The sequence below is a fragment of the Taeniopygia guttata genome, chromosome 4 (assembly GCF_048771995.1).
Source record: "Taeniopygia guttata chromosome 4, bTaeGut7.mat, whole genome shotgun sequence".
NCBI lineage: Eukaryota > Metazoa > Chordata > Aves > Passeriformes > Estrildidae > Taeniopygia > Taeniopygia guttata.
In genome coordinates this window covers 73624367-73650862 of record NC_133028.1, presented here as the reverse complement: position 1 = coordinate 73650862, position 26496 = coordinate 73624367, and the positions used below count along the sequence as shown (strand labels likewise).

At 45.9% G+C, this 26496-nt stretch overlaps 1 protein-coding gene across 6 annotated transcripts; it reads right to left on the bottom strand.

Annotated features, from left to right (window-relative positions):
• Positions 1-2745: 2745 nt before the first annotated feature.
• On the bottom strand, positions 2746-23903 carry LOC116806620 (uncharacterized). 6 transcript variants are annotated; one of them, XM_072928958.1, is made up of 6 exons: positions 23821-23903; positions 12144-12463; positions 11438-11627; positions 11080-11241; positions 9948-10006; positions 2746-9785 (listed from the first exon to the last, which is right to left on the bottom strand). In XM_072928958.1, exons 1-5 carry the CDS (start codon positions 23886-23888, stop codon positions 9961-9963), a joined length of 786 nt encoding a protein of 261 aa, XP_072785059.1. In that variant the 5' UTR covers positions 23889-23903; the 3' UTR covers positions 2746-9785; positions 9948-9960. The 6 variants fall into 6 exon arrangements, 4 of the variants coding, with proteins under 4 accessions (XP_072785059.1, XP_072785058.1, XP_072785061.1 ...); XR_012055874.1 differs by lacking the exons at positions 2746-9785; positions 9948-10006; positions 23821-23903 and adding an exon at positions 23361-23499 and having other exon boundaries at positions 10803-11241; XR_012055873.1 differs by lacking the exons at positions 2746-9785; positions 9948-10006; positions 23821-23903 and adding an exon at positions 13692-17203 and having other exon boundaries at positions 10803-11241.
• Positions 23904-26496: the final 2593 nt, after the last annotated feature.

The window sequence follows — 26496 nt, the reverse complement described above, 5'->3', positions numbered from 1 at the left end:
TGGGGGGGATATTTGGGGGGTTTTGGGGATTTGGGGGACTTCAGGGGGGATTTTTAGGGGATTTTGGGGGTTTGGGATCTGGGGGATTTTTGGGGTTTGGGATTTTGGAATTGAGGGGATTTTTGGGGAATATTTGGGGTTTTTGGGGATGTAGGGGATTTGGGTGTTTGGGATTTTGGGGATTTTTGGGGGATTTTTGGAGGATTTTGGGATTTGGGGGATTTTTGGGGTTTGGGATTTTGGATTTAGGGGATTTTTGGGGGATTTTTGGAGCATTTTGGGGTTTGGGGGGATTTAGGGGATTTTGGGGTTTGGGATTTGGGGATTTTTGGAGGATTTTGGGGTTTGGGGGATTTTTGGGGGGGATATTTGGGGGGTTTTGGGGATTTGGGGGACTTCAGGGGGGATTTTTAGGGGATTTTGGGGGTTTGGGATCTGGGGGATTTTTGGGGTTTGGGATTTTGGAATTGAGGGGATTTTTGGGGAATATTTGGGGTTTTTGGGGATGTAGGGGATTTGGGGGTTTGGGATTTGGGGATTTTTGGAGGATTTTGGGGTTTTGGGTTTTTTTGAGGTCTAGTGTTTTTTGGGGGGGTTTGGGGGGGGGGGTTTGGGAATTTGAAATTTAGGGGATTTTTGGGGGATGTTTGAGGTTTGGGGGGATTTTTGGGGGATTTGGGGTTTCAGGCTCACCCGGGCGGGTCCCGGCTCCGTTTCGAGGCGGTTCCGGAGCTGCTGCGGATCCGGGAGAGGCTGAGCAGGGCCGGGATCCCGGGAACCCGAACCCCAAATCCCCAAATCCCCAAAATCCCAAACCCCAAATTCCCAAATCCCCAAAACCCCCCAAACTCCCAAAACACCAAATTTCCAAAAATCCCAAACCCCCAAAAAACAGATGGCAAGGTTCTCCCCCCCCCACGCAGTGCGCATGCGCGGTTCCCTTTGCAGTACGCCCGCTTTGCGCATGCGCACTGGAATTTCCGTACAGCATAATGGCCGCCTTCCTACAGCAGAGTTCCATTTTCCGTACAGTGTCATGGCCGCCCTGCGCATGCGCACTGGAATTTCCGTACAGCATCATGGCCGCCTTCCTATAGCACAGTTCCATTTTCCGTACAGTGTCATGGCCGCCTTGCGCATGCGCAGTACCAGTTTCCGTTGCGGTGTCATGGCCGCTAGGCGCATGCGCACTGGGTTTTCCGTACAGCATCATGGCCGCCTCCCTACAGCAGAGTTCCATTTTCCGTACACTGTCATGGCCGCCTTGCGCATGCGTAGTTTTATTTTCCCGCGCGGTGTCATGGCCGCTAAGCGCATGCGCATTGGAATTTCCGTACAGCATCATGGCCGCCTCCCTACAGCAGAGTTCCATTTTCCGTACACTGTCATGGCCGCCTTGCGCATGCGTAGTTTTATTTTCCCGCGCGGTGTCATGGCCGCTAAGCGCATGCGGATTGGAATTTCCGTACAGCATCATGGCCGCCTTCCTACAGCACAGTTCCATTTTCCGTACAGTGTCATGGCCGCTAGGCGCATGCGCACTGGAAATTCCTCTTCTGCGCGCAAAGCACCAAGCTTGTTTCCTGACCAGAGCTTGTTTTTGAGGCTCGGGCCGCCCGAGCCGCCGCCGCCCCCCGCCCTGCGCTCACAGACACCGCCCCGCGCGCCGCTCGCCGCGCGCTCCCGCCCCGGCACCGGCGGCTGCAGTACCGCCCTCTGCCCACAATGGGGGCAGCACTTTTCAAGCGAGCCCGCCACCAGGGACTCGCAAGATGGCGGCCCGTGGGGACCTGGACGGAGAGAGGCGTATTACGCCGATGCCCGTCGGCCCCCGCCAAAAACCCGCACGCTCGCGGTGCTGCTGACCCCACAGCCCCTGTGCACGGCACCGGAACCGCCGCGGAAAATCCCGTCGGGGGGCGCCGGCGTTGGGGACGATTCAGGCAGTGTAGAAAAAACAGACACGGGTCCTCGAATGCCGACGTCCTCTTTTTCGCGCCATCTCGAGAAGGTCAAGCGAGTCCGCGACAAGCCACTCCCAAGATGGCGGCTGCGGGCGGCGGGCTGCAGTACCGCCCTCTGCCCACAGGGCGGCAGCACTGCCGCCCGCCACCGCCGGGGGCCGCCGCTCGCCTCGGGGCCGCGGGCGGGGCCGGCGGCAGAAAAGAACGGGCGCGATGCCCTCCGGAACCTGCCCTGCAGCAAATGCCCCAAAACATCCCGCGCGGAAAAGAACGCCAGCAAAAAAACCCCTGCCTCTAACCCAACAGGAACCAAAAGCAAAAACCTTCTCTTTTAAACTGCATTTCAAGCTCTTTTATTTTTATATTTTTCATATTTATATTCACATTCGGATTTATAACGTATATTGATGTGTAATTGTATTTTTATAATTTCTTACATTTATTCCTATTATATTTTATTATATTTTATATTTTTTCACATATCTTAATATATTGCTTATATATTTCTATAGTTAGATTTAGATTTCTAAAAGGTTTATATGGCTTCAAATAAACACCCTGCCCCTATCCAAGTAAAAATCTTTTTTAAAAGCCCCTTTCTTTTATACTTAAAATAACACCTCCTCCCCATAAAGAGACCCATCAACCATTAGACAAAAAGCCCTAGTGCCAGTCTCATGCTTGCACATCTAACAGGAGACCCTCCCCATAACCAAACAAAAAATCAAAATAACGTACCAAAAGTAGTCCTTACTAACATTAAAAATACAACTCAACCGTATCCAAAAAACCCTCACCTTTATTTCCTCCAAACACCAAATACTCTTCAAATTCTAAACAACAAAAACCATCAGAACATACTTCAAATATAGAAAAGCCTAACCATATAAATATTTGTCAAAGCCCACAAAAACTATAAAACAATCTAATCAATATCCTGCATTAAAAAAAAAAAACCCACTATACAAATTAGTACCATTTGAAATGTAACACAAATAAAAATATTTTCCTAAGAAACATGTCTCCCAATAAGTAAAACCACCCTGTAAAGATATAAGTAATAATCATAACTCAGCAAGCTAAAATTTCTTCAAAACCAAAAGACTTAAAAAACCTTCAATATTTATAAGTAATAACATTTAATATGTTAAGTATTAATGAAATCAAACAAAATTAAATGTCAATACATTTAAACAAATAAATTTTCTTTTTATCAATTAAAATTAAGTTTATTATTCCTTACTATCAAAATTCATTCAGTCTAAATTTAAATGTTATTTAATATAACTTATGCTAAATTTTATTAAAAATCATTTCTCTAAACTATACAGTATATGGTCAATTTTCTTAAAAAAATAAAACACCTCCAATTAAAACAACTAAAAGAAAACACTAACAAACGCCTATTCAGAAGTAAAAAAAAGTACACTGTATTATATCATCAATTTCATCAAAAATTCTGTACTTCATTACAATCTCTACTCTTATCTTTTAGAAGCGACACCAAAAAATAGCAATTACTATTCATATCATGCTGTTTGAAAATTTTACTCTATTTCCTGAATATATAAATATTTTTTAAAAGTTATCCTAACTTCTTCAAACACTTACCACTAATATACTAATTATATTATATCAATATATAAGCTTTTATAATAAACAATATTTATTAAATATTGTTATGATATTTACAACCAACTTTCATATACTTTATTATCTCTTTATAGAATGATCTAAAAAACACACATAAAATTTCTAATTCCTACTTTTTTATTCTCAACTTATACAGCGCTTAAACCAAGTTAACTCTCTAACTAATCTCTACACTAACTCTATAATTTAACTTAATGTTATATCATAATTTTAACTATTTTTCAAGATTAAAAAGGTATTCCATTAAAAACCTCCTCCAAACTGTTAAACTTATCACTTTCCTCAGTTATTATTACAAAATCACTTGAATACAAAATCCAACTACAACATTAATTTCTTTTTCTAAGTTTCACACTAAGTAATCACTCTCTCATACATTTCCTCCACCTTCACACTCTCAATATCCAAATCCAAACTCACAATCCTGTCCATAACCACTTCCAAATCTTTAAAAAGAAGTTTACTATATTCAAAGCATCTCAATTCTAAAAAACTTCTAAAAAAATCCAATTATTAAATAATGTAATTAATCTTTAATCCTAACATTTTTACTCTTAAGTACTATTTTTAAAAACATTATATAAAAATATATTAAATAACATTCACCAATTAAAATTTAAACTATAACCTAACCCTAACGCTACCTAAATAAAATAATTAACAACAAACCCAAATATTTTCTACGTCAAAAATAAATTCAAATAATTTTAACTTAACAATTTAACTTTAACAATATAACAAATAAACTTATTTTTAAAATAAACTTGAAAAATCATTATCCACACATAATTATTTAACTTACCACTAATTTAATATTTATCAACTGTTATAAACTCTAAAAGTATGTACAATCTTTTAATACTTACTAATTATATAATTTCACCTATGTTACTAATTATAGATATTATCTAAGTAATTCCTAATTATTATCAATTTCTTCTTTACTACATACATTATTTTACTCTTATATTTCTTCATACTTATAACTGAAAAATTATAACAACTTATATCATTATTTCTCATATCAAAACATAAAGTTTACTTATATCTCAACAAGTACAAAAACCCAAGTAAATTTCAATAAGAAACATAAAATCAGATCACACAAAAAACACACTCACCGCTCCACAAATAAAACACCAATGTCAATACAAAGACAAATTACACTATGGAAATACAAACGCAGATTACACAAGACTTGCAACTTACACCTAACATCGTGTACTACACCCACCAAAATATATAAACTGTAAGTTTCTTTATAAATATAAAAATCAATGTTATAAAAATCTTATTTAGTAACTTACAAATTATGAAATTCTATCAAATATTTTACTTCTACTCTACTTTATTTACTTTTAATTATGTCACTTTACCAATTAACCAACCAAAAACAAACATTTAAGTAACTTTAACTAAAGTTTCAAGTTTAAATGCTTTGTATTTATCTAGCACTACTCAAAAAAATCCATTCTTTACTTACTTACTTAAGATACCAATAAAAACCATTACAAATAGTCCATATAATTAAAAAGCCCTTACATTATTAACTCTTAATATTAAAATAGCTACCAATTTAAAACAAAAAAGTCATTTATCCATCAATAGTAATCAAAATATAAAAGTAATTTTAAGCTTTGAAACTTAAAATCAAAATGGTAGCATCAGTTTTTATACCACCTATTACTTCAACCACACTAAAACAATTAAATCAATTAAAATATTATCTAAATAAACAATCTAATTCGACATCCCTTACCCTAAATAACTTTTAAACAAATATAAAACTATTAAATACGCAGTTTTACAAAAAACAAAAAAAAAATTATTTTATTAACATACAAATATAAAAATTTAATAAAATGTATACATTTATCTAAAACACCAAATCTACTTATTAAAGTGTACAACTTTAAGAAATATCAAAAATAAGAATAACTAATAAAATATAACAATAAATAAAATTTAACACCATAATTTAAAAATCTTGTAACAAAAGTATACATTTTAATTATATTATTACAATAATAATACTAATGATAACACCTTCTGTATGTTAATTTATGCAACAAATGCTTAACAAATCCATTATTAAATTTTTTTTTTCATACAGAGAGAGAGGGGAGACATGGGAATGGGAAAACCAGAAACTCCCACAGACACTGAAAGATTTGATCTGCAGCCTCGGGAGAAGCTGGGATTGATGTACCAATACAAGACACGGGCATTACGCAGGAAAAGAATAAAACAACATAAAATAACTTCTGTTTCTGTGGCTGTCAGTAGGAGCCTGCCCCGAGTGAGTGAGAGAGGAAACTGTGTGGGCACGATGGGGAAGGGTTTGCAGGGCAGGGCTGGGGCTGTGTGCGCTACACTGAGAGCTGACAAGTTCCAACAGAAGGCATTGAACAAAAGTACCCTCAGTGCGGCAGAACTGAGCAGAGGTGCTGGGTTCGAAAAGCCAAATAAACCCCGGGGTTAGAAAGTTCTGGCCTGCCTTGGAACAAAGAACTTGTGGCTGCTCCTGAGCCGCAGCAGCTGCTCGCTCTGCAAACCCTCACGCTCCCAGGCGGGTGTTCACCTGAGCACTGAGTGCTCCCGGCCCAAGAGCAGTCCCATCCCTTCCTTGCTAACAGCACAGGGAGAAAAAATGAAAAAAGATCACTCTGGCCAGCAGGGCTCTCTCTCTCTGCGTGGGTTAGGGGCAGGGCCCTGCAGGGAGCAGGGCGCTCCAGCACCGACAGCCCGAATCCAGAGCAGATCCACGGGGGAGCAGCGGGCTGGGGACAGCTGGGGACAGCAATGAGCAGAGCCCATCAGCCTCCCTCTGGGGCTGGGACTGCATTTAGCACACAGCTCATACCAGCTGTGGCACTTACACACCTCAGACTCCTTACCACAAACCAGTTCTGGTCTAGCTCTCAGGGTGACCTGCACCTCCTCCCCAAAAACCACAGGAATTAGAATTTCCTGCTGGTTTTACAAACTTCACGGCAGCTTTGCAAATGCAAATCCCAGCAGGTCCCTGCTTTCCAGAGCACCCATCCTCAGCCATCTCCACTTCCCTGGAAAACTGCTCCAGCCCCGGGCTGTACCAAGGTGAGCACAAGTCTGGAGAGGTCAGAACCCTCACCTGGACTGCTGCACTCGGAGTGAGGTCCAGCTACAAATGGAATTCCAGAAACAGCCTCCAAAATGTTCCATAATCACACCTTTAAAATGGCTCCACAGGGCAACAGCTCCAGTGCCAGAGCAGCACCTGCACGAGTCCTTGTGCCAGCCCTGGCTCCCTGAAAAACACAATAAACCAACATCACACAGGCTTTGTTTGCAGAATTCCTGATCCAAACCCTCACCTTTTCTGCCCAGCATTGAGGGAAATCTGACACGGTATTCACAGGTAACCTTTGCTGAGAGCAGCCATCACCCCAGTCCTCCAGCCTGGGCAAGGTTTTGCAGTGAATGGACCCAACTTCTAACCCTGAACCTAAATTTCTGTCAGCTTTTGTTGGAAAGAGACTGGAGATTAAAACCTACAACAGATTTAAAACAGTGCACAAGGAATAACCGGCCCAGACAAAACCAAACCAGCCCATCTCTGCTCCACCCCATTTCTCCCTGTTCTGGGAGAAATACTGATATAATTTGCAAATACTCCCCTTCCCTGCTGCACTGTCCTTCACTGCACGTCCCTGGAGAGGATTTACTCCATTTTTTGTGCCCAGCAGCACCTCTGCAGCCCAAATCCCACTCCTCGCAGACACAGCCTGAGCAGAGCTCAGGCAGTGTTCCCAGCAGCGGATGCAATTCCGAGTTCCCTGGATTGCTCACGGGGCACTCGCAGCAATCTCCCCTCAGCCCAGACTCTGTGCTCAGAGGGAAGCGCAGCCCGATGGGACACAGCTCTGGCACCACATTCCCCTTGTTCCTGCTGGCCTGGAAAGCCACAGATAAACCCAGTCCCTCCGACCTTGCACCCTGAACCCCAGGAGAGCCGGAGCTGAACCCAGATCCCGGCGCCCTGCACGGCTGCGCTGACACCAGCACAGGCTGAGCGCCGCCCAGCACCGTTCCTCATTTTCCTCCCTCTGCTCCCAAATCCTGCCAGCCCTCCCCTGCAGCTCCTGCCCCAGCCCCAGCAGAGGCTGGCACCCAGCCCTGCAGCAGCTGGCAGAGCTGGGAATGCACCGAGAGCTCGGCTCCCCGGGCTCCCAGCCCCAGACCAGTCCTTGGGTGCCCGAACAATGCCCAGCCTGCCCCCCTGGGCACAGCCAAACACCACAGCTCCGTCAGCCCCAAGGAACTCTGGCATTTGCCTCTTCCCTGCTGCCCTTTCCCAGCACACAGGGGTACGGCTGGGCTGTCAGAAATGGCATTCCCGAGGCAGTTAATCCCAGCAGAGAGGAAAAGGGGAACCCTGCGTCCCTCTGACTTACCCCACAGCGTGGGCAGGACCAGGAGCCCTCCAGTGCACACCCCTGGTGCTGAAGCCTCTTGGCTCTGGCTGCTTAAACACTGAAGCTTCTGGCAAAGATGGGAGGAGCTTAATGATTTCTCCTGTCCTGAAAGAGAGGAGGAAAAGAGCATTAAGCCCTCTGTGGAAGTCAAAAGATCCCGGCTTTCACACTTCTGCTGTGATTGCTCACCATGGGGTTTTATCCGTGAGAGGGGACACCAATTCAAATATAAAAGCATTTTTATTCCTAACTATTTCATTAAAAGGAAGCTCATTTCTCTATTGCATTCTTAGCCTAATTTTAACAGAACCATTTTTATCCATGGCCCCACTTGTCCGTCATTCAATCCTTTACCAAGGGTACTTTATACAAAGGAAGGGATACCTGGTGCTGTGTCACAAGAAATCCCAAAGAGGAAAGTGTCCAAAACCTCACAGAGAAAGGTTTCAAGGCACTCCAGTGCACAGACAGCTGCTCATGCCTTGTCAGGCCACACCAGTTCTGTCACATCCACCTGAGCTGTGCAGGCGAGGCAAAGGCTGCCCTTCCTCCCAGGGAACACTGTCTGAGACCACAGAGAGCCATCCTGGGTGAAAGGAATGAAATGAAAATGTTTTCTGGCAGAAAATGAGCGTCTGTAATCAGAACCTCTGGACAGATTTAGTAACACCACTTTCAGATGATAAATACAGGCCATGCCCATCCTTCCAGGCCAGGTGAAACCAGGAAGGAGAACTACAGGAAAAGCAGGAAGACAGAGCCCCTTATTTGGATATATATAGAATGCCCCTGGTTTGGTGGTTTGCCTTTGCTCCTAAGCTTTGGCTTCACCCCTCTCCAGAGGAGCAGGGAATTCCTCCAGGGTGAGGGGGAGTCTGGTCCCACTCCAGGATGTGTCCAGTAAAGGAGGGAATTTGTTTAGAGTAAGTGACCAGTGTTTTTGTTACACACAAAAATCAAACCAAACAAACACTGAATTGGACTACACCGAGCTGCAACACAAAGTGTTCACAGCAGGCAGAGGCCAGAGGAGCACACAGCACCCAGAAGTACCATTTCACTTGGTTCTTCTGCTCTCATGCATTTTAATTCTGCTTCGCTTCACAGCTGCTACTCTGCCAAGGCCATTTCCATTTTCAGAAGCCTGTGTCACCTGTAGCCAAGGCTTAAACATCACAGGATCTATGTGCACTTCAGTGATCTTACACTAAGTACCTCAGAAACCAAAAGAATAAATCCAAGACTTCAGCTGGGTTAAAAATACCAGAACAACAAATAAGCAAACAAAAACCCAAACCCGCCTTTCCACTAGTTTTAAAAACAGAAGTCTTTACAACCAGCATAAAATGAATGTAACATTTGGATCCAAGCAGAGGTACAATTTAAATGCCAGTATTCTGGAACTGCTAATAACTCTGCAAGTATTTACATGGGTGGATGTGTTACTGGATGGAAAGAATATAATGCACGAAAGAGAAGATTAGCTGTGTTTAGGATGGGAAGAAGATGACTAAAAAATACCTATTGTCTGGACGCTCATGCAATCATCTTCTCTTGACCTCAGGATGGCTGCCAAAAATAGAGAGTGCTGTGTGACCACCATGTGTAGTTTGGAGAGCTTGACTACGCTCTTAGTGAGGATTCTTTCATGTATAGTAACTGGATGGCAACGTTCAGGACCTTCAGAAATGTTTCATCTCTGTAACGGTACCTTTGGGAGAAGGATCACAGAGAAGTCAGACTGTAACCAAACCCAAGAAAACCCACTTGAAGCTACAAGTTGGGTAAGAAATGAGAACTTGGCAAAGAAAATTAACTTGGCAAAGAAAATGAACTTGGTGAAACCAAACCAAATTCAAATGAAAGCACTTACTTGAGCCCTGTCTTCACAAGGTCACACCAGTCATCTGGGTCCACTTCTTCAACCACACACTGTGTGCAGCAAGTAAAAACAGGTGTTGGTTTACATTTGGCACATGGAGCTTCTACAGCAATTTTTGTTCAAGGGACACACTAAGAACACGCAAGCCAAACGCTCACGTGGGATGATCTGAGGTTAACAGGGAAAAAAGCTCTTGGATACAACAATCCTAATGCCTGGCTCAAAAGAAACTTGTTGGTCTGGGAGCAGGGGCTGTATGGAATCAAAAAGCAAGCTGGGCTGTAGGTTCCAAAAACCCAGCGGCTCAATACTCTTCAAACGCCTCAAGTGCAAAAGGAATCGCAACTTGACAAGTCAAAGCGAGAGCCTGGAGCAGACTGACAGCTGCACATCCCAACAGTCCTGGGAATGCAGGTGCCAACCTCGCCAGGCTGGAAACACCCTCAGGATGGGATGGACCCTGTGAGGTGGCCCCAGGGCCTGCAGAGTCAGCCAGGTCCTACAAGGGAGTCTCAGCAAAAGCCATGAGAGCGCAAAGGCATTCACTGCCCAGGGACCTTCAGTGTTGCGTGTCACAGGGATCTGTGTTCACTGAACTCAAACCAAGGCAACAGTATACAGAGGGAGTGACCAAGTAGTGTTCTTCAAGATCAAAGTCTGATTTCTATTCCTGATCAACCAGACTTTTGCCCCAGACTTCAGATGGCATGGCAGATGGGTCTTGGCACAAGTATCTCTATCAGCTTCTTTTAAAAAAGAAGGTGATAACTTAAATTTAAAAAATTAAATTAATTAATTTATAATAATTAATTAATTTTAACTTCTTTTTTTTTTTTTTTTAATTCCACTGGTAACCTTTGATTTCTTTCTCCTAAATACCTCAAGCTCACACATTCAAAGGGGATTCGTACCAGAAAGTCATCATCAAGAACACAAAACTGCCTCGTATAAAGGATTCTCAGGACTCGGAAAAAGCTATGAAAACTCCATGGAAACCAGAATCCATAAAACAGGAAATCGAGTCCAATCTGTATTTACAAAATTACAACTGCCCAATCACACATATGCATACAGTCCCTCTGTGGCAAAGCAGATAAGCAGTCTCACCAATAATTCCTCTAACCTCAGCAGCACGGACCTCTCCACTTCTTGCTTGCCTTCATCTTTACTGCTGCTGTACATGGCAACTAACCCCTTTACGCAGGCTGAGAAGAGATGTCTCCTCCAGGAATGCAGCTCCTCTGAGTTTTTGAGCACCGTGGATATGGCATCTGCCACGGCCCAGCTGCAGAGAGATAGTTGTTGATTTTCTTATTAACATTTTAACTTGGTTTTGTATATCTTAAAGATGTCTTGCTGCCAAAGTGCAAAGCAACAGATTCTCGGAGGAGAGGACGCTGTTAATGCTCCCATTCCTATCACACTGATTCCCAGGACAAACTGAGCCCTGGGGGAGGCACACACACACACACGCTGCCCACCTCTCTTCATTGCCTGCTCTCTCCGGAGCAGCAGGAAGGCAGTCCATCAGGTTGTGCAGCCCTTTGCTTCCCGGAGGTGGCAACAGCTTGGAAAGAATTTGCAGTTTCACAGTGGCCTCAGGGTCCTGAATTGCGGCACCGAGCTCCTTCCACAGGGCTTTCCTCAGGACAGGTGTGACAGCCGAGACAGCTGTGGGGAGAGCAGAAGGCACAGGTTCCTCCACCTGCAGCTGTTAAACAACACACTAAACCTAATTTTTTTCTAATCCAGCCCCAGACCACTCAATGTCTAGGAAATGATGCTACAGCAGCTGCTAATCTGTTACAGAGAAGTGCTACACAGAGGCTCACTTCTTTACTCATCCTCTACTTCCCAGGGTCTGACAAGGCCTTATCACTGCTTGACCTCGTAGGCAGAGCTACAGCCCCATTCAGCCTGTTCCTGTCAGAACAACTGACATTTGTTTACAAACCAACAAAATCGTTATCCCTACCTAAATACACCCATAATGCCTCAACCCATTCCCAGGAGGGCGGCAGGAGGGGCGGGCGCAGCCCTGTTCCGACGCCGCTCCACCCCGGCCCGGGAGCGCCGCGACCGCGCCTCCGCCGCCCGCCGGTACCGGCCCCGCCGGGCCGCCCTCGCCGCTGCCATCCTTCCCCGGCGCTGCCGCGGAGCCGCCTTCACCGCTTCCCTTTTACTCACACACACCGCCCCGCTCGCCGCCGCCCCGCGCCCCTCCGGGCCCGTCTCGGTGGTAATTGGAGCCGCTCTTGCCACTTCCGCCACAACTCGGTGGTTTTTGGGCCGCTCTGGCCGCTTCCGCCCCGTCTCGGTGGTTTCTGTGGCCGCTCTTGCCGCTTCCGCCCCGTCTCGGTGGTTTTGGGGCCGCTCTGGCCCCCCCGCGCCGTCTCGGTGGTTTTCGGCCCGGCGCTGGCCGGGGAGCTGCAGTACCGCGCTCTGCCCACAAGGCGGCAGCACTTTTCAAGCGACCAGAGACTCGCAAGATGGCGGCCCGTGGGGACCTGGACGGAGAGAGGCGTATTACGCCGATGCCCGTCGGCCCCCGCCAAAAACCCGCACGCTCGCGGTGCTGCTGACCCCACAGCCCGTGTGCACGGCACCAGAACCGCCGCGGAAAATCCCGTCGGGGGGCGCCGGCGTTGGGGACCATTCAGGCAGTGTAGAAAACAGACACGGGTCCTCGAATGCCAACGTCCTCCTTTTCGCGCCATCTCGAGAAGGTCAAGCGAGTCCGCGACAAGCCACTCCCAAGATGGCGGCCGCGGGCGGCGGGCTGCAGTACCGCCCTCTGCCCACAGGGCGGCAGCACTGCCGCCCGCCACCGCCGGGGGCCGCCGCTCGCCTCGGGGCCGCGGGCGGGGCCGGCGGCAGAAAAGAACGGGCGCGATGCCCTCCGGAACCTGCCCTGCAGCAAATGCCCCAAAACATCCCGCGCGGAAAAGAACGCCAGCAAAAAACCCCTGCCTCTAACCCAACAGGGACCAAAAGCAAAAACCTTCTCTTTTAAACTGCATTTCAAGCTCTTTTATTTTTATATTTTTCATATTTATATTCACATTCGGATTACTAATGTATATTGATGTGTAATTGTATTTTTATAATTTCTTACATTTATTCCTTTATTACAATTTATATTTTTATGCATTGCTTAATACATTGCTTACATATTTCTATAGATAGATTTCTATTTCTAAAAGGTTTCTATTGCTTAAAATAAACCCCTGCCTCTATCCAAGTAAAAATCTTTTAAAAACCCCTTTTCTTTTAAACTGCGTTTAAATTTATCTCTATATTTCGCATTTATATTCAAATTTACGTTTAAAATGTAGATTGATGTATGGTGTTATATGAAAGTATAAAATAGAAATGAAAATAAATATTCAGAAGAGATAGAATAGAAAAATCTCTGCATACATTGAATATATATTTCTATATTTAGAATGATATCAAAATAAAAGGTATATTCATTTTTCTTCCATTAAAACCCTGCCTCTAACCAAATAAAAAGCAAAAAAAAAGCCCCTTCTTTAAACGATACTTGAATATTTATATATTGTTTTCATCATTATAGTCACATTTGCATTTCTACTTTATAGTGACGTATTTAGAAATATATATCATATATATATATATATCATATATATATATATATATATTAAGGTAGCAAGATAGACAAATTATTATTTATATTATATTTCACACATACTGCTAATACTTATTTTTACTTACCTTTGAATTTTTTATATAGATCCCCAGCAACAATATTTAGAGCATCTGCAAATAAAAGACTGGGAAACAGTTATTTTACTCCATCAGAACTTGGGAAAGGCCAGATTTAGATCTCTCCAAAGGGTCAAAGCTACATAACACCAGTTAATACCATTTACTGTAGAAGCTGAACTGATTTTGGTCTACACATAAGTTTCCTGTTTCTGCCAAACTTCTGCATGAATATTAAAAGTCTGAAGAATGACCACAAGCAGATCACCTAAACCTACAAGCTCACTGTTTCCCATTTTTAACCATGCCAGGATCTTCTCTTTTGATCACGTGAGTGGACATTTCCCTCTAAAACCTTCTGACCTAACCAAGAAGTCTCACCATTACCAAAGTTTCACACCAAAAGCAAAGCACCTCTGTCTGTATCATGCCTGCTGATGGTGCCAGCACACAGTATGGCCCAAGGTGTCTGCCCCATGGATTTCCCCGGGGTATTCACACTTTTCCAAAGGTAGCCAGCACCTACGCTGACTCTGAAAACAATTGCCCTTGCAAGAAGGGTCCATGGCAGCTCGGGGCACTCGTGGTCAGCCACAGGGCCTTGACACACAGAACAGGATAAAGGGACTTGGAGGATTCCCACAGCTGGCCTGCACTGACAGATAGAGCAAGTCCCTTGGGATTGTGGAGTGAATTCTGCCTCCCAAGGACTGCAGGCTCACATCCACACCCAGGACTATTCAGAAGAGCTGCAGCAAGAGCAGACATCGGGCAGCTCAGGGTTTCTCTAAGCACAGTCCTACAAGCCTGTGGGAGCCACAGGTAGCCAGGAAGTTCCTGAGGAATCCAGACCCTCAGCCAGCAGCACAAAGTCCCAGAGCTGCCAAATCAGAGAGAACTGCCTTCCACCTCTTTTCGCTCACACACTGGTGCTGAAAACTGCCAGACAGGCTAAAAGTCACTCAGGGAGATATAGAGGGTGTTACTGATAAAGAGTTCTAGGGAAGCTGGATGGCCAGCATCCATCAAACTATCTTCTGGAAATCCCAGCTGTCACATTTCACTCCACTTTTCCCTTTAACTCAGGCTTTCCCCTTCCAGAATCAATTCTTCCTCCCCACCCTCTCCCACTCCCTGTGCAGATAGCTGGCAACACGCACAAGCTGGATCCACATGTGGTCACTGAAATTTGGCTGCACAGCTGACCTTTGCTGCTGCCAAAGGGAGGGAATTCCAGGCCAGAGCACCCCTCTCTGCCTGCCCTTCACTTTTCAGAGCTAATTGGCTTTTCTATCCCTTTCAGCACAGCACAGCATGGCCTCGTGGAGCTTGAAAAGCAGCAGTGGTTTTTATCACCATGGTGCAACGGAGAGAAGACTTCAGAGCATTTTCTGGGAACGCCACATACAGTTATATTACACTTGCAGAATTGTCTGGCTATTGTGTCTCCTAAGTCACACAGTGGACTACAAACAGTGCTGTTTCAGGGAAACTCTCTACAACCACTGAAAGTAAGTCACTAACTCTGTTAGAGCAGGCAATGGACTCACATGTTCACAAAAACTGACTACACATGCTAAAGCCAGACGCTTTGTAGGTAAATGAGAAACACCTCTGGTTTGGGGCCCATCCCTCAGGCAGCAGGTTTTTTTTGCATGGACAGGATGATTACTACTTGCGGGGCTATATGAAACATTTACCTTTTTATCCAAGTTATGAAAGAATAGCTTTGAAAAGCACAGTAATCCAAGGCCAAAAAGACAGGCAGACAAATGGACAGATTTCAGCCACTCGTTTGGTTTTCTTGGCGAGAGCTTTTTGCTCTTCCAAGGGCTGACCTTATGCATTTGCCAGGTCTGGATGATCCACTTGAAAAAAAAAAAAAAAAAAAAAAAAAAGGCTTAAAGGAAATTTCAACAGCAGACTCTTCTGGAGGTGTCTTCTGTCAATCTCCAGCTTCCCACAGGACTTGGTGCTTGTCTGGGGCTTTTGAGGAACAGCTCATAAATTGCTGCTATTCAGCCACTGGCAGTTGAATCCTGCTTTATTTAGTTTTTGGAATCTTGTAGTGGATCCTCCCTGCTTCCTTCCTCCAGTCCCTGCTCACATTTAGTTTCAGTTTCCTGGAGCTAAGTGTTGACCCCTTTAAAAGCAGCAGCAGCAGCAAGAAAACCACAAAGCAAGAAAACCCTGTCCTGACCATAAATGTTGTACCCTCTGCATAGAGAGAAACTCCACCAACTTTTCAGGAAGAAGATGCAACAAACTCTTTTGCAGCATATCCTGATATGACAGCCTTGCAGCATACAGAATCCAGCCTAGCAAGGAAAAAATAAAAAAAAAAAAGTGTTGTGTTAAAAAAAATGCACAAGGAAAAGGTGCTATTTTACATGGATCACAGTAAAGCCACAACAACCTAAGGGTTAATTTCTTCATGAGAATGTTTGAAGTCTAAATTTGAAATCTGTTGTCAACTGCAGCTGGCTAAAATGGAAAGGGCTACATTTCTTTGCTTACCTTGATGCCTACTGGGATCTGCTTTAGGGCCAATTTTGCATGAAGCTCCTGGGAATTACTCATCTGTCTTCTTGCATGAGATGAAATATATCTGTTAGAAGGTTGCAAAATGTGTTAGGATGCATTGCAGTGCTGTGCTCTTCCAGGACAGAGGCACAAAGTCTGATTCTTACCGTAGCTGGGACTTTGGGGATTCCCAGAGCCATTTTCATGGCATCTAATTTTAGGTCCTTTTCAGACAGATTTGTAATGACAATTTGGTTTATAGCCCCTCCCTCTGTGCCAGGGGCAGGAAAGTCTATCAAAGCAAATGAGGGAATTCTTCATCCTGGAATTCTGCAGGAATTCCCAATCCCGGAAATCCGGGAATTCCCCATCCTGGAATTCCGGGAGTTCTCAACATTGGAAATCTGGGAATTCTCAATCCTGGAATTCCCCAGCCTGGAATTCCGGGAATTCCCGCTGCTCCCTTTGCCTTTGGAGCTGCCCTTCCTGGCAGAATTCCCAGATTTCCTGGCGGAATTCCCGGATTTCCTGGCGGAATCCCCGGATTTCCCGCCGGGATTCCGGAATTTCCTGTCGGAATTCCGGGTTTTTTCCGGGATCTCTCCGTGCCCCAGCAGCTCCCGGAGCCGTTTCCACTCCGGGGGGTCCCGGTAATTCCGGCTCCCGTAAAACTGAGCCACGGAAAGTTGGGAACGCACCGGGATTCCCGGAATTCCCGGATTTCCTGACAGAATTCCCGGATTTCCTGATGCCATTCCTGCATTTCCAGCCAGGAGTCCCGAATTTCCCGTTGGAATTCCTGAATTTCCAACTGGAATTCCCGAATTTCTTTCTGGAATTCCTGAATTTTCCGCCAGAATTCCTGAATTTCCTGTCGGAATTCCCGGATTTCCGGCGGGGATCTGCAGCCTCCGGGCCGGCGCCGCTTTCTCCACGATTTCCTGGGAATTTTGGGAATTTTTTTGGGTATTTTCTGGAGCTGCTCGGAGCCGTTTGGGCGGGGGGGTCCGGAATTCCCGGCGGGAGCTGAAAAAAAAAAAACGGGAATGAGGGAGGGGGGAGGGGCGGGAATTCCCAAATCCCAAAATTCCCAAATCCCCAATTTAGGGGATTTTTGGGGAATATTTGGGTTTTTTTGGGATTTAGGGGATTTGGGTGTTTGGGATTTTGGGGATTTTTGGGGGATTTTTGGATTTAGGGGATTTTTGGGGTTTGGGATTTTGGATTTAGGGGATTTTTGGGGGATTTTTGGAGCATTTTGGGGTTTGGGGGGATTTAGGGGATTTTGGGGTTTGGGATTTGGGGATTTTTGGAGGATTTTGGGGTTTGGGGGATTTTTGGGGGGGATATTTGGGGGGTTTTGGGGATTTGGGGGACTTCAGGGGGGATTTTTAGGGGATTTTGGGGGTTTGGGATCTGGGGGATTTTTGGGGTTTGGGATTTTGGAATTGAGGGGATTTTTGGGGAATATTTGGGGTTTTTGGGGATGTAGGGGATTTGGGGGTTTGGGATTTTGGGGATTTTTGGGGGATTTTTGGAGGATTTTGGGATTTAGGGGATTTTTGGGGTTTGGGATTTTGGATTTAGGGGATTTTTGGGGGATTTTTGGAGCATTTTGGGGTTTGGGGGGATTTAGGGGATTTTGGGGTTTGGGATTTGGGGATTTTTGGAGGATTTTGGGGTTTGGGGGATTTTTGGGGGGGATATTTGGGGGGTTTTGGGGATTTGGGGGACTTCAGGGGGGATTTTTAGGGGATTTTGGGGGTTTGGGATCTGGGGGATTTTTGGGGTTTGGGATTTTGGAATTGAGGGGATTTTTGGGGAATATTTGGGGTTTTTGGGGATGTAGGGGATTTGGGGGTTTGGGATTTTGGGGATTTTTGGGGGATTTTTGGAGGATTTTGGGATTTAGGGGATTTTTGGGGTTTGGGATTTTGGATTTAGGGGATTTTTGGGGGATTTTTGGAGCATTTTGGGGTTTGGGGGGATTTAGGGGATTTTGGGGTTTGGGATTTGGGGATTTTTGGAGGATTTTGGGGTTTGGGGGATTTTTGGGGGGGATATTTGGGGGGTTTTGGGGATTTGGGGGACTTCAGGGGGGATTTTTAGGGGATTTTGGGGGTTTGGGATCTGGGGGATTTTTGGGGTTTGGGATTTTGGAATTGAGGGGATTTTTGGGGAATATTTGGGGTTTTTGGGGATGTAGGGGATTTGGGGGTTTGGGATTTTGGGGATTTTTGGAGGATTTTGGGGTTTTGGGTTTTTTTGAGGTCTAGTGTTTTTTGGGGGGGTTTGGGGGGGGGGGGGTTTGGGAATTTGAAATTTAGGGGATTTTTGGGGGATGTTTGAGGTTTAGGGGGATTTTTGGGGGATTTGGGGTTTCAGGCTCACCCGGGCGGGTCCCGGCTCCGTTTCGAGGCGGTTCCGGAGCTGCTGCGGATCCGGGAGAGGCTGAGCAGGGCCGGGATCCCGGGAACCCGAACCCCAAATCCCCAAATCCCCAAAATCCCAAACCCCAAATTCCCAAATCCCCAAAACCCCCCAAACTCCCAAAACACCAAATTTCCAAAAATCCCAAACCCCCAAAAAACAGATGGCAAGGTTCTCCCCCCCCCACGCAGTGCGCATGCGCGGTTCCCTTTGCAGGACGCCCGCTTTGCGCATGCGCACTGGAATTTCCGTACAGCATAATGGCCGCCTTCCTACAGCAGAGTTCCATTTTCCGTACAGTGTCATGGCCGCCCTGCGCATGCGCACTGGAATTTCCGTACAGCATCATGGCCGCCTTCCTACAGCAGAGTTCCATTTTCCGTACAGTGTCATGGCCGCTAGGCGCATGCGCACTGGAAATTCCTCTTCTGCGCGCAAAGCACCAAGCTTGTTTCCTGACCAGAGCTTGTTTTTGAGGCTCGGGCCGCCCGAGCCGCCGCCGCCCCCCGCCCTGCGCTCACAGACACCGCCCCGCGCGCCGCTCGCCGCGCGCTCCCGCCCCGGCACCGGCGGCTGCAGTACCGCCCTCTGCCCACAAGGCGGCAGCACTTTTCAAGCGAGCCCGCCACCAGGGACTCGCAAGATGGCGGCCCGTGGGGACCTGGACGGAGAGAGGCGTATTACGCCGATGCCCGTCGGCCCCCGCCAAAAACCCGCACGCTCGCGGTGCTGCTGACCCCACAGCCCCTGTGCACGGCACCGGAACCGCCGCGGGAAATCCCGTCGGGGGGCGCCGGCGTTGGGGACCATTCAGGCAGTGTAGAAAAAACAGACACGGGTCCTCGAATGCCGACGTCCTCTTTTTCGCGCCATCTCGAGAAGGTCAAGCGAGTCCGCGACAAGCCACTCCCAAGATGGCGGCCGCGGGCGGCGGGCTGCAGTACCGCCCTCTGCCCACAGGGCGGCAGCACTGCCGCCCGCCACCGCCGGGGGCCGCCGCTCGCCTCGGGGCCGCGGGCGGGGCCGGCGGCAGAAAAGAACGGGCGCGATGCCCTCCGGAACCTGCCCTGCAGCAAATGCCCCAAAACATCCCGCGCGGAAAAGAACGCCAGCAAAAAACCCTGCCTCTAACCCAACAGGAACCAAAAGCAAAAACCTTCTCTTTTAAACTGCATTTCAAGCTCTTTTATTTTTATATTTTTCATATTTATATTCACATTCGGATTTATAACGTATATTGATGTGTAATTGTATTTTTATAATTTCTTACATTTATTCCTTTATTACAATTCATATTTCTATGCATTGCTTAATACATTGCTTACATATTTCTATAGTTAGATTTCTATTTCTGAAAGGTTTATAGGGCTTAAAATAAACCCCTGCCTCTATGCAAGTAAAAATTTTTTTAAAAATCCCTTTCTTTAAACTCCGTCTAAATTTATCATTATTTTTCGCATTTATGTTCAAATGTACATTTTTATTGTAGATTGATGTATGGTGTTATTTATAGTCTATCTCTTCCTCATACTTATTTTTATTTACATTTAATTTACAATTAACAATTTAAAATGTGTGTTGTGCTCAAACATATTCAAGCCCAGATTCTTTCCAGTAGATTTATTTCCAGCTGTAAACACATGAAAATTCTCAGAGTCTATGAAGTAGATTCTAAATGGATGTTGCTAAAATCCTTGCCTTTGCAAGAGTTGCTTTCCACCTGGATGTCCCTCAACACAGATGGTTCTTCTTCCATTGTGTTTTTTGGAATAGTAAAAACTATGCAGGATTCTTTGCTGGATATGCGGTTATTTTGCAGGCAAATTTTACAGGATACACATGATACAGTATTCATTAAAACAAAAATGTACTAACTATTGCTAAAATATATGGCACTTCTAGAACAGCTAGTACATTAAAAAGTAATTTTTCCTATTTTTAGAGAACTATAATAGTGTAGTATAGCTTTGTATTAGGAAATTGGCACAAATTAGTACAATTTTTTAATGAAAAATTTGTACAACCCAATAGGTTTTAATTTTTTTTTTTAGTGCATTACAAAGAATGTCCCCTATATTCAAAAAGCAATATGAACAGATACTTCTGTGTTGGCATACAAGGAGAAATCAACCAATATCTTTTGATTTCCTCTTCTGTTAAGCCCTCAATTGTTTAAATTGATGTCTGAGATCACCTGAGATGTATATGAGAAACTACAATATATAAGCAATGCTAATTTATAGACCCATTTAGTTATAAATTAAAGTTTCACAATAAACATAGATTACCTACATCCACCAGCTCTCTACCTTTGTCTTCAGATCTGCTTGGGATGCAGCTTAAAAGAATTCCATATTTAGATATCCATATTTAGATAGATACCAAAACAAAATGTATATTCATCGTTTTTCCATTAAAACCCTGCCTCTAATCAAATAAAAGCAAAAAAATCCCTTTCTTTAAACGCTACTTGAATATTCATATATTTTTTCATCATTATAGTCACATGCGCATTACTCCTTTATATTGATGTATCTATAAATATATATTATATAGATAATAAGGTAGCAAGATAGATAAATTTTCATTTCAATTCTATTTCGTACATACCGCTAATACTTATAGTTACTTACCTTTGAGATTTTATATAGCTCTTAACGTATTTAGGATATATTTCTATACATAGATTTCTAATTTTATTTTATTTATATTTATCATTTTTATAATAAAACCCCTACCTACTACCAAATAGACAATTAAAATCCCCTTTACTTTAAACTATATTTAGATATTTCTTTATTTCTATTTTCGATTTTCACAAGTACTTATATATTCTATCACAGTATCTTGAGGTACTATATTTCGAGCTATAATTCCTATGACATATAATGTGTCATAATAAGACATATACAGTAAAATATGCATTATGTACTGTATTGATTCCTATTATTTTGTCATATTTATATATCCACATGTATTAATTATACGTTTCTAAATGCATATTTATATTTATAATCTACATGTATATGTATATAAACATATAAAATACCCTATATCAAACAATATAATACCTAATAGTAATGGATAACATTATTCATGTTACATGTTTTATTTATATGTTTTCCGTTCATATTTAAAATTGAAGTTTTATATTCCTATTTTCGTATTTATGCATTCCTTTTGTTTCATTCGAGTTAAAACTTTGCAGTTCTAATCCAGTTCCTCAAACTAAAATGCCAAAACAGCATCAAATTCCCAACAATGCCGTCCAAAATATTCAGAAAGGTTCCACAGCCAACCAACTACCGGCAAAAAAACCCGCACTACACTTCTTTCACTAGCGGTTCTTATCACATCACAAAAATGACACACACATTTCTAAAAAGACCTATAGAATGGTAGTGCGGGTGGGGGGAGGTAGGTGATTCCCAGGAACAATTAGCTATTTAACATTTCAATGTCAGTACTTAGCCCAAGCCAAGTGTCGCAGCCAAGCTGTTTTGTTCATAACAAAACCCACACAGCAAATCACAAAAAGACATTAAGAAAAAAAAAAAAAGCCAACTAACTTACTATACTCCAAACCATACAACAGACCCCGAACGTTTCTTAGAAAAAAAATTAAAAATCAAACCCCAAAACTCTACCACTATACTAACGCATAAAGAGAACCCAATACTCTATAAAATGAACGAAAAAAAACCACCAAATAATTACCGATATAACAAAATCGGAACCACGAAGAAAGAAAAGATTCACCACCGAAATAAAATAACTACCTAAAAAGATCCACCATAGAAATACTCACGTTCCCAAAAACAAAACTAATAAAAAACAACAACCAAATACATCAAACTACCAAAAAAAAAATCATATTAACAAAGCAAAATAATTATTCCTAACTCAATAAACCCATAATGCCTCAAACCATCAAAACACAAATACCACTTAGAAATAAGCACGTCGCCAAAAGAGAAATGTAACCATAAACAACAACTCCCAAATTCCCTGCAACAATAAAACACACACGGCAATCAAATAAGCCAAATGAATAAAACCCCTATAATATAATAAACAAGAATGCAATCATCAACATATTAAAAAAACAAACAACCTAACTAATTAAGTACAGGACACTACCTCAAGCCACCAAAACAAACACTACGCACTCACGCTAATAAAAGCCTCCACAACCGAATTAAAAACCTACCCTCTTCTTCATGCTACGACCCAGAAAAACCATTGTAAGCCTTTAAAAACACATCCTTTAAAAACATAAGAAACGATCAAAAAGAAACCAAACAACAACACTCAAGCCAAAAAAAACCCCTTGTCATCAGCGCCTGAAGCGAGAACCGTAACAACCAAAAAGTGCCCCACGGCCCTTCTCCCACACCAACTCCGGACAACAGAAAACGATCCGATAAGTTCCCCAGAACCACCTCACAGCCACCCCAGGCAGGAAGGCTGGAAAATGAGAAGCCGCGCTCCCGGCAGGAAAGCGGCTCCTCGGGCAGGCAGAGGCGGCGCCGCGCCGGGAGACCCCCGCCCGCTCCCCCCGGCCCGGCGGGGCCGGCACCGGGCCCGGGGGGCCCCGGCGGCGCCCGAGCCCCGCGCCCGGAGCGGACGGAGCGGCGGCACCGGCCGGCACCGGCGCAGCGCCCGCGCCGCCTGCCCCGCCCGCCGGCCCGGCCAAAGCTCCCCTCGGCTCCGCACGGCTCGCACCGGCGCGGCTCCGGCAGTCCCGCGGCAGCCCCGCCGTGCCAAACTCCCCTCCCGCCTCGGCCATCCCCAGCCACTGCCAGCGGGGCTCCCGCGCCGGACCCTTCGCTGCCGGGCCAGGGGCAGAAGCGCCCCAAATGCAGCGGCGCAGCCCCATGCCCACCCTGCCAGCGCTGCCACAGCTGCGCCTCCCTTCCTGTGAAGCCCCGAAACTGACGCCACGCTCGGGCGCCCACCTCACTTGAACAAGGGCAAAGAAATGTGGGCTCCCCTTCCATCGCATCCCCTAGAAGAGCAGAAAAGAAGGGGCTTGCCTCAAATGATGGCAAAAGGCACAATTTTACCTCAATCCAAACCCCTTAAAAGGAGGGACAACAGGGCAGCCCCCTCATTTCAACCTCAGAAGGACAAAATTCAAAAGGGAAAGGAGAAAAGTCCCCGCTACAAAGGCGCACGGGCTCACCTGTTTGGCCGCTGCTTCTCGGCACAAAGGTTTGTCCCTCGGCTCCTCCTTCGAGCAATGCACCACATCCCCAAGTGCGTATCCAGGTGATCCCCCGGACCCTGTCCGAAGCGCTCACCGTCCTTCCATGAGACAGCCCCAGGAGCCCCCCATAAACTCCTCTTCTCCAGCATCTCCATGCAAAAGCCAGCGGCAGCAAACCCTCGCCCTAAAACAACCTCCCACCGGCAGGAGCCACCCCCTCCTCCTCATCCTCATAGCTCGCACCTGGGGCTGCTCTGAGCCCTCATCATCCTCACAGCTCACACCTGTCACTATTGCAACTCTCCAACAGCGGCTCTCCTTCTCCAGCACACAGCCCACTTCTCACAGACACAGATCCAACAGAAACCTGCTACGGGTGTTGCCTTTTATTAATCCATCTGGTTACACGATTAAAACATATACACATACCATACATCCTGTTCTAGTTTCAGTCACAAGGCCAGCCCCAGAGTCCCAGTGCCAGCCCCAGAGTGACTTTGCCCCCAGCCCCACTGGTGGTGTCGCAGACCAAGAGCATATGAGTGCATTGCTGTGTTTTTCAGGCGCAATGTTAGAGCCCCATCTCCTCCCTACAGATCCTGTTCTAGTTTTAGTCACAGGGCCAGCCCCAGAGTCACTGTGCCAGCCCCAGAGTGACTTTGCCCCCAGCCCCACTGGTGGCTTCGCAGACCAAGAGCATATGAGTGCATTGCTGTGTTTTTCAGGCGCAATGTTAGAGCCCCACCTCCTCACTACAGATCCTGTTCTAGTTTCAGTGACAAGGCCAGCCCCAGAGTGCCAGTGCCAGCCCTTCGGTTCCCATGGTGTGTGCAGTCCCTTTGCCAGGCCAGCAGTGATTAGAGCACCCGCCCTACAAATGCCCTTTCCCAGCCCCAGTGATCTCAGCTTTTGACCCACAAGCTTTATTATACTGCCAGCTCTCTTCTTCAGCTCCAGCTCTGCGTTTCTCCAGCTTCACAGGGGTGATCTTGGCCTTATCTCCAGCTCAGCAGCACTTCAGCTCAGCCCGCGGGGTGTCTAAACCCAGCCCACCATCAATAACCCAGCCCGCAGGGATCTGACTGCCACCCAGCAATGGCCAGCCACTATGTGTGCCCCTGAATCACCTGAATTCAAGGCCCACAACCCTGTTCTCAGCCATAGAATTCCTTATCCGTTTTCAGTAACAAGGCCAGCTGCAGAGTCCCTGTGCCAGCCCCAGAGTGACTTTGCCCCCAGCCCCACTGGTGGCGTCGCAGACCAAGAGCATATGAGTGCATTGCTGTGTTTTTCAGGCGCAATGTTAGAGCCCCATCTCCTCCCTACAGATCCTGTTCTAGTTTCAGTCACAAGGCCAGCCCCAGAGTGCCAGTGCCAGCCCCAGAGTGACTTTGCCCCCAGCCCCACTGGTGGCGTCGCAGACCAAGAGCATATGAGTGCATTGGAGTGTTTTTCAGGCGCAATGTTAGAGCCCCATCTCCTCCCTACAGATCCTGTTCTAGTTTCAGACACAAGGCCAGCCCCAGAGTGCCAGTGCCAGCCCTTCGGTTCCTATGGTGTGTGCAGTCCCTTTGCCAGGCCAGCAGTGATTAGAGCACCCGCCCTACAAATGCCCTTTCCCAGCCCCAGTGATCTCAGCTTTTGACCCACAAGCTTTATTATACTGCCAGCTCACTTCTTCGGCTCCAGCTCTGCATTTCTCCAGCTTCACGGGGTGATCTTGGCCTTATCTCCAGCTCAGCAGCACTTCAGCTCCAGGCGCGGGGTCTCTAAAGCCAGCCCACCATCAGTATCCCAGCCCGCAGGGATCTGACTGCCACCCAGCAATGGCCAGCCACTATGTGTGCCCCTGTATCACTGGAATTCAAGGCCCACCAGCCTGTTCTCAGCCATAGAATTCCTTATCGGTTTTCAGTAACAAGGCCAGCTGCAGAGTGCCTGTGCCAGCCCCAGAGTGACTTTGCCCCCAGCCCCACTGGTGGCGTCGCAGACCAAGAGCATATGAGTGCATTGGAGTGTTTTTCAGGCGCAATGTTAGAGCCCCATCTCCTCCCTACACATGCTGTTCTAGTTCCAGTCACAAGCCCAGCCATAGCATCTGTGTCAGAGGCGTAAAGGGATGTCGCCGCAAGCAGCCCATAGTCCCTGTGCCAGCGCCAGAGTGACTTTGCCCCCAGCCCCACTGGTGGCGTCGCAGACCAAGAGCATATGAGTGCATTGGGGTGTTTTTCAGGCGCAATGTTAGAGCCCCATCTCCTCCCTACAGATCCTGTTCTAGTTTCAGTCACAAGGCCAGCGCCAGAGTGCCTGTGCCAGCCCTTCGGTTCCTATGGTGTGTGCAGTCCCTTTGCCAGGCCAGCAGTGATTAGAGCACCCGCCCTACAAATGCCCTTTCCCAGCCCCAGTGATCTCAGCTTTTGACCCACAAGCTTTATTATACTGCCAGCTCTCTTCTTCAGCTCCAGCTCTGCGTTTCTCCAGCTTCACAGGGGTGATCTTGGCCTTGTCTCCAGCTCAGCGGCACTTCAGCTCCAGCCGCGGGGTGTCTAAACCCAGCCCACCATCAGTATCCCAGCCCACAGGGATCTGACTGCCACCCAGCAATGGCCAGCCACTATGTGTGCCCCTGTATCACTGGAATTCAAGGCCCAC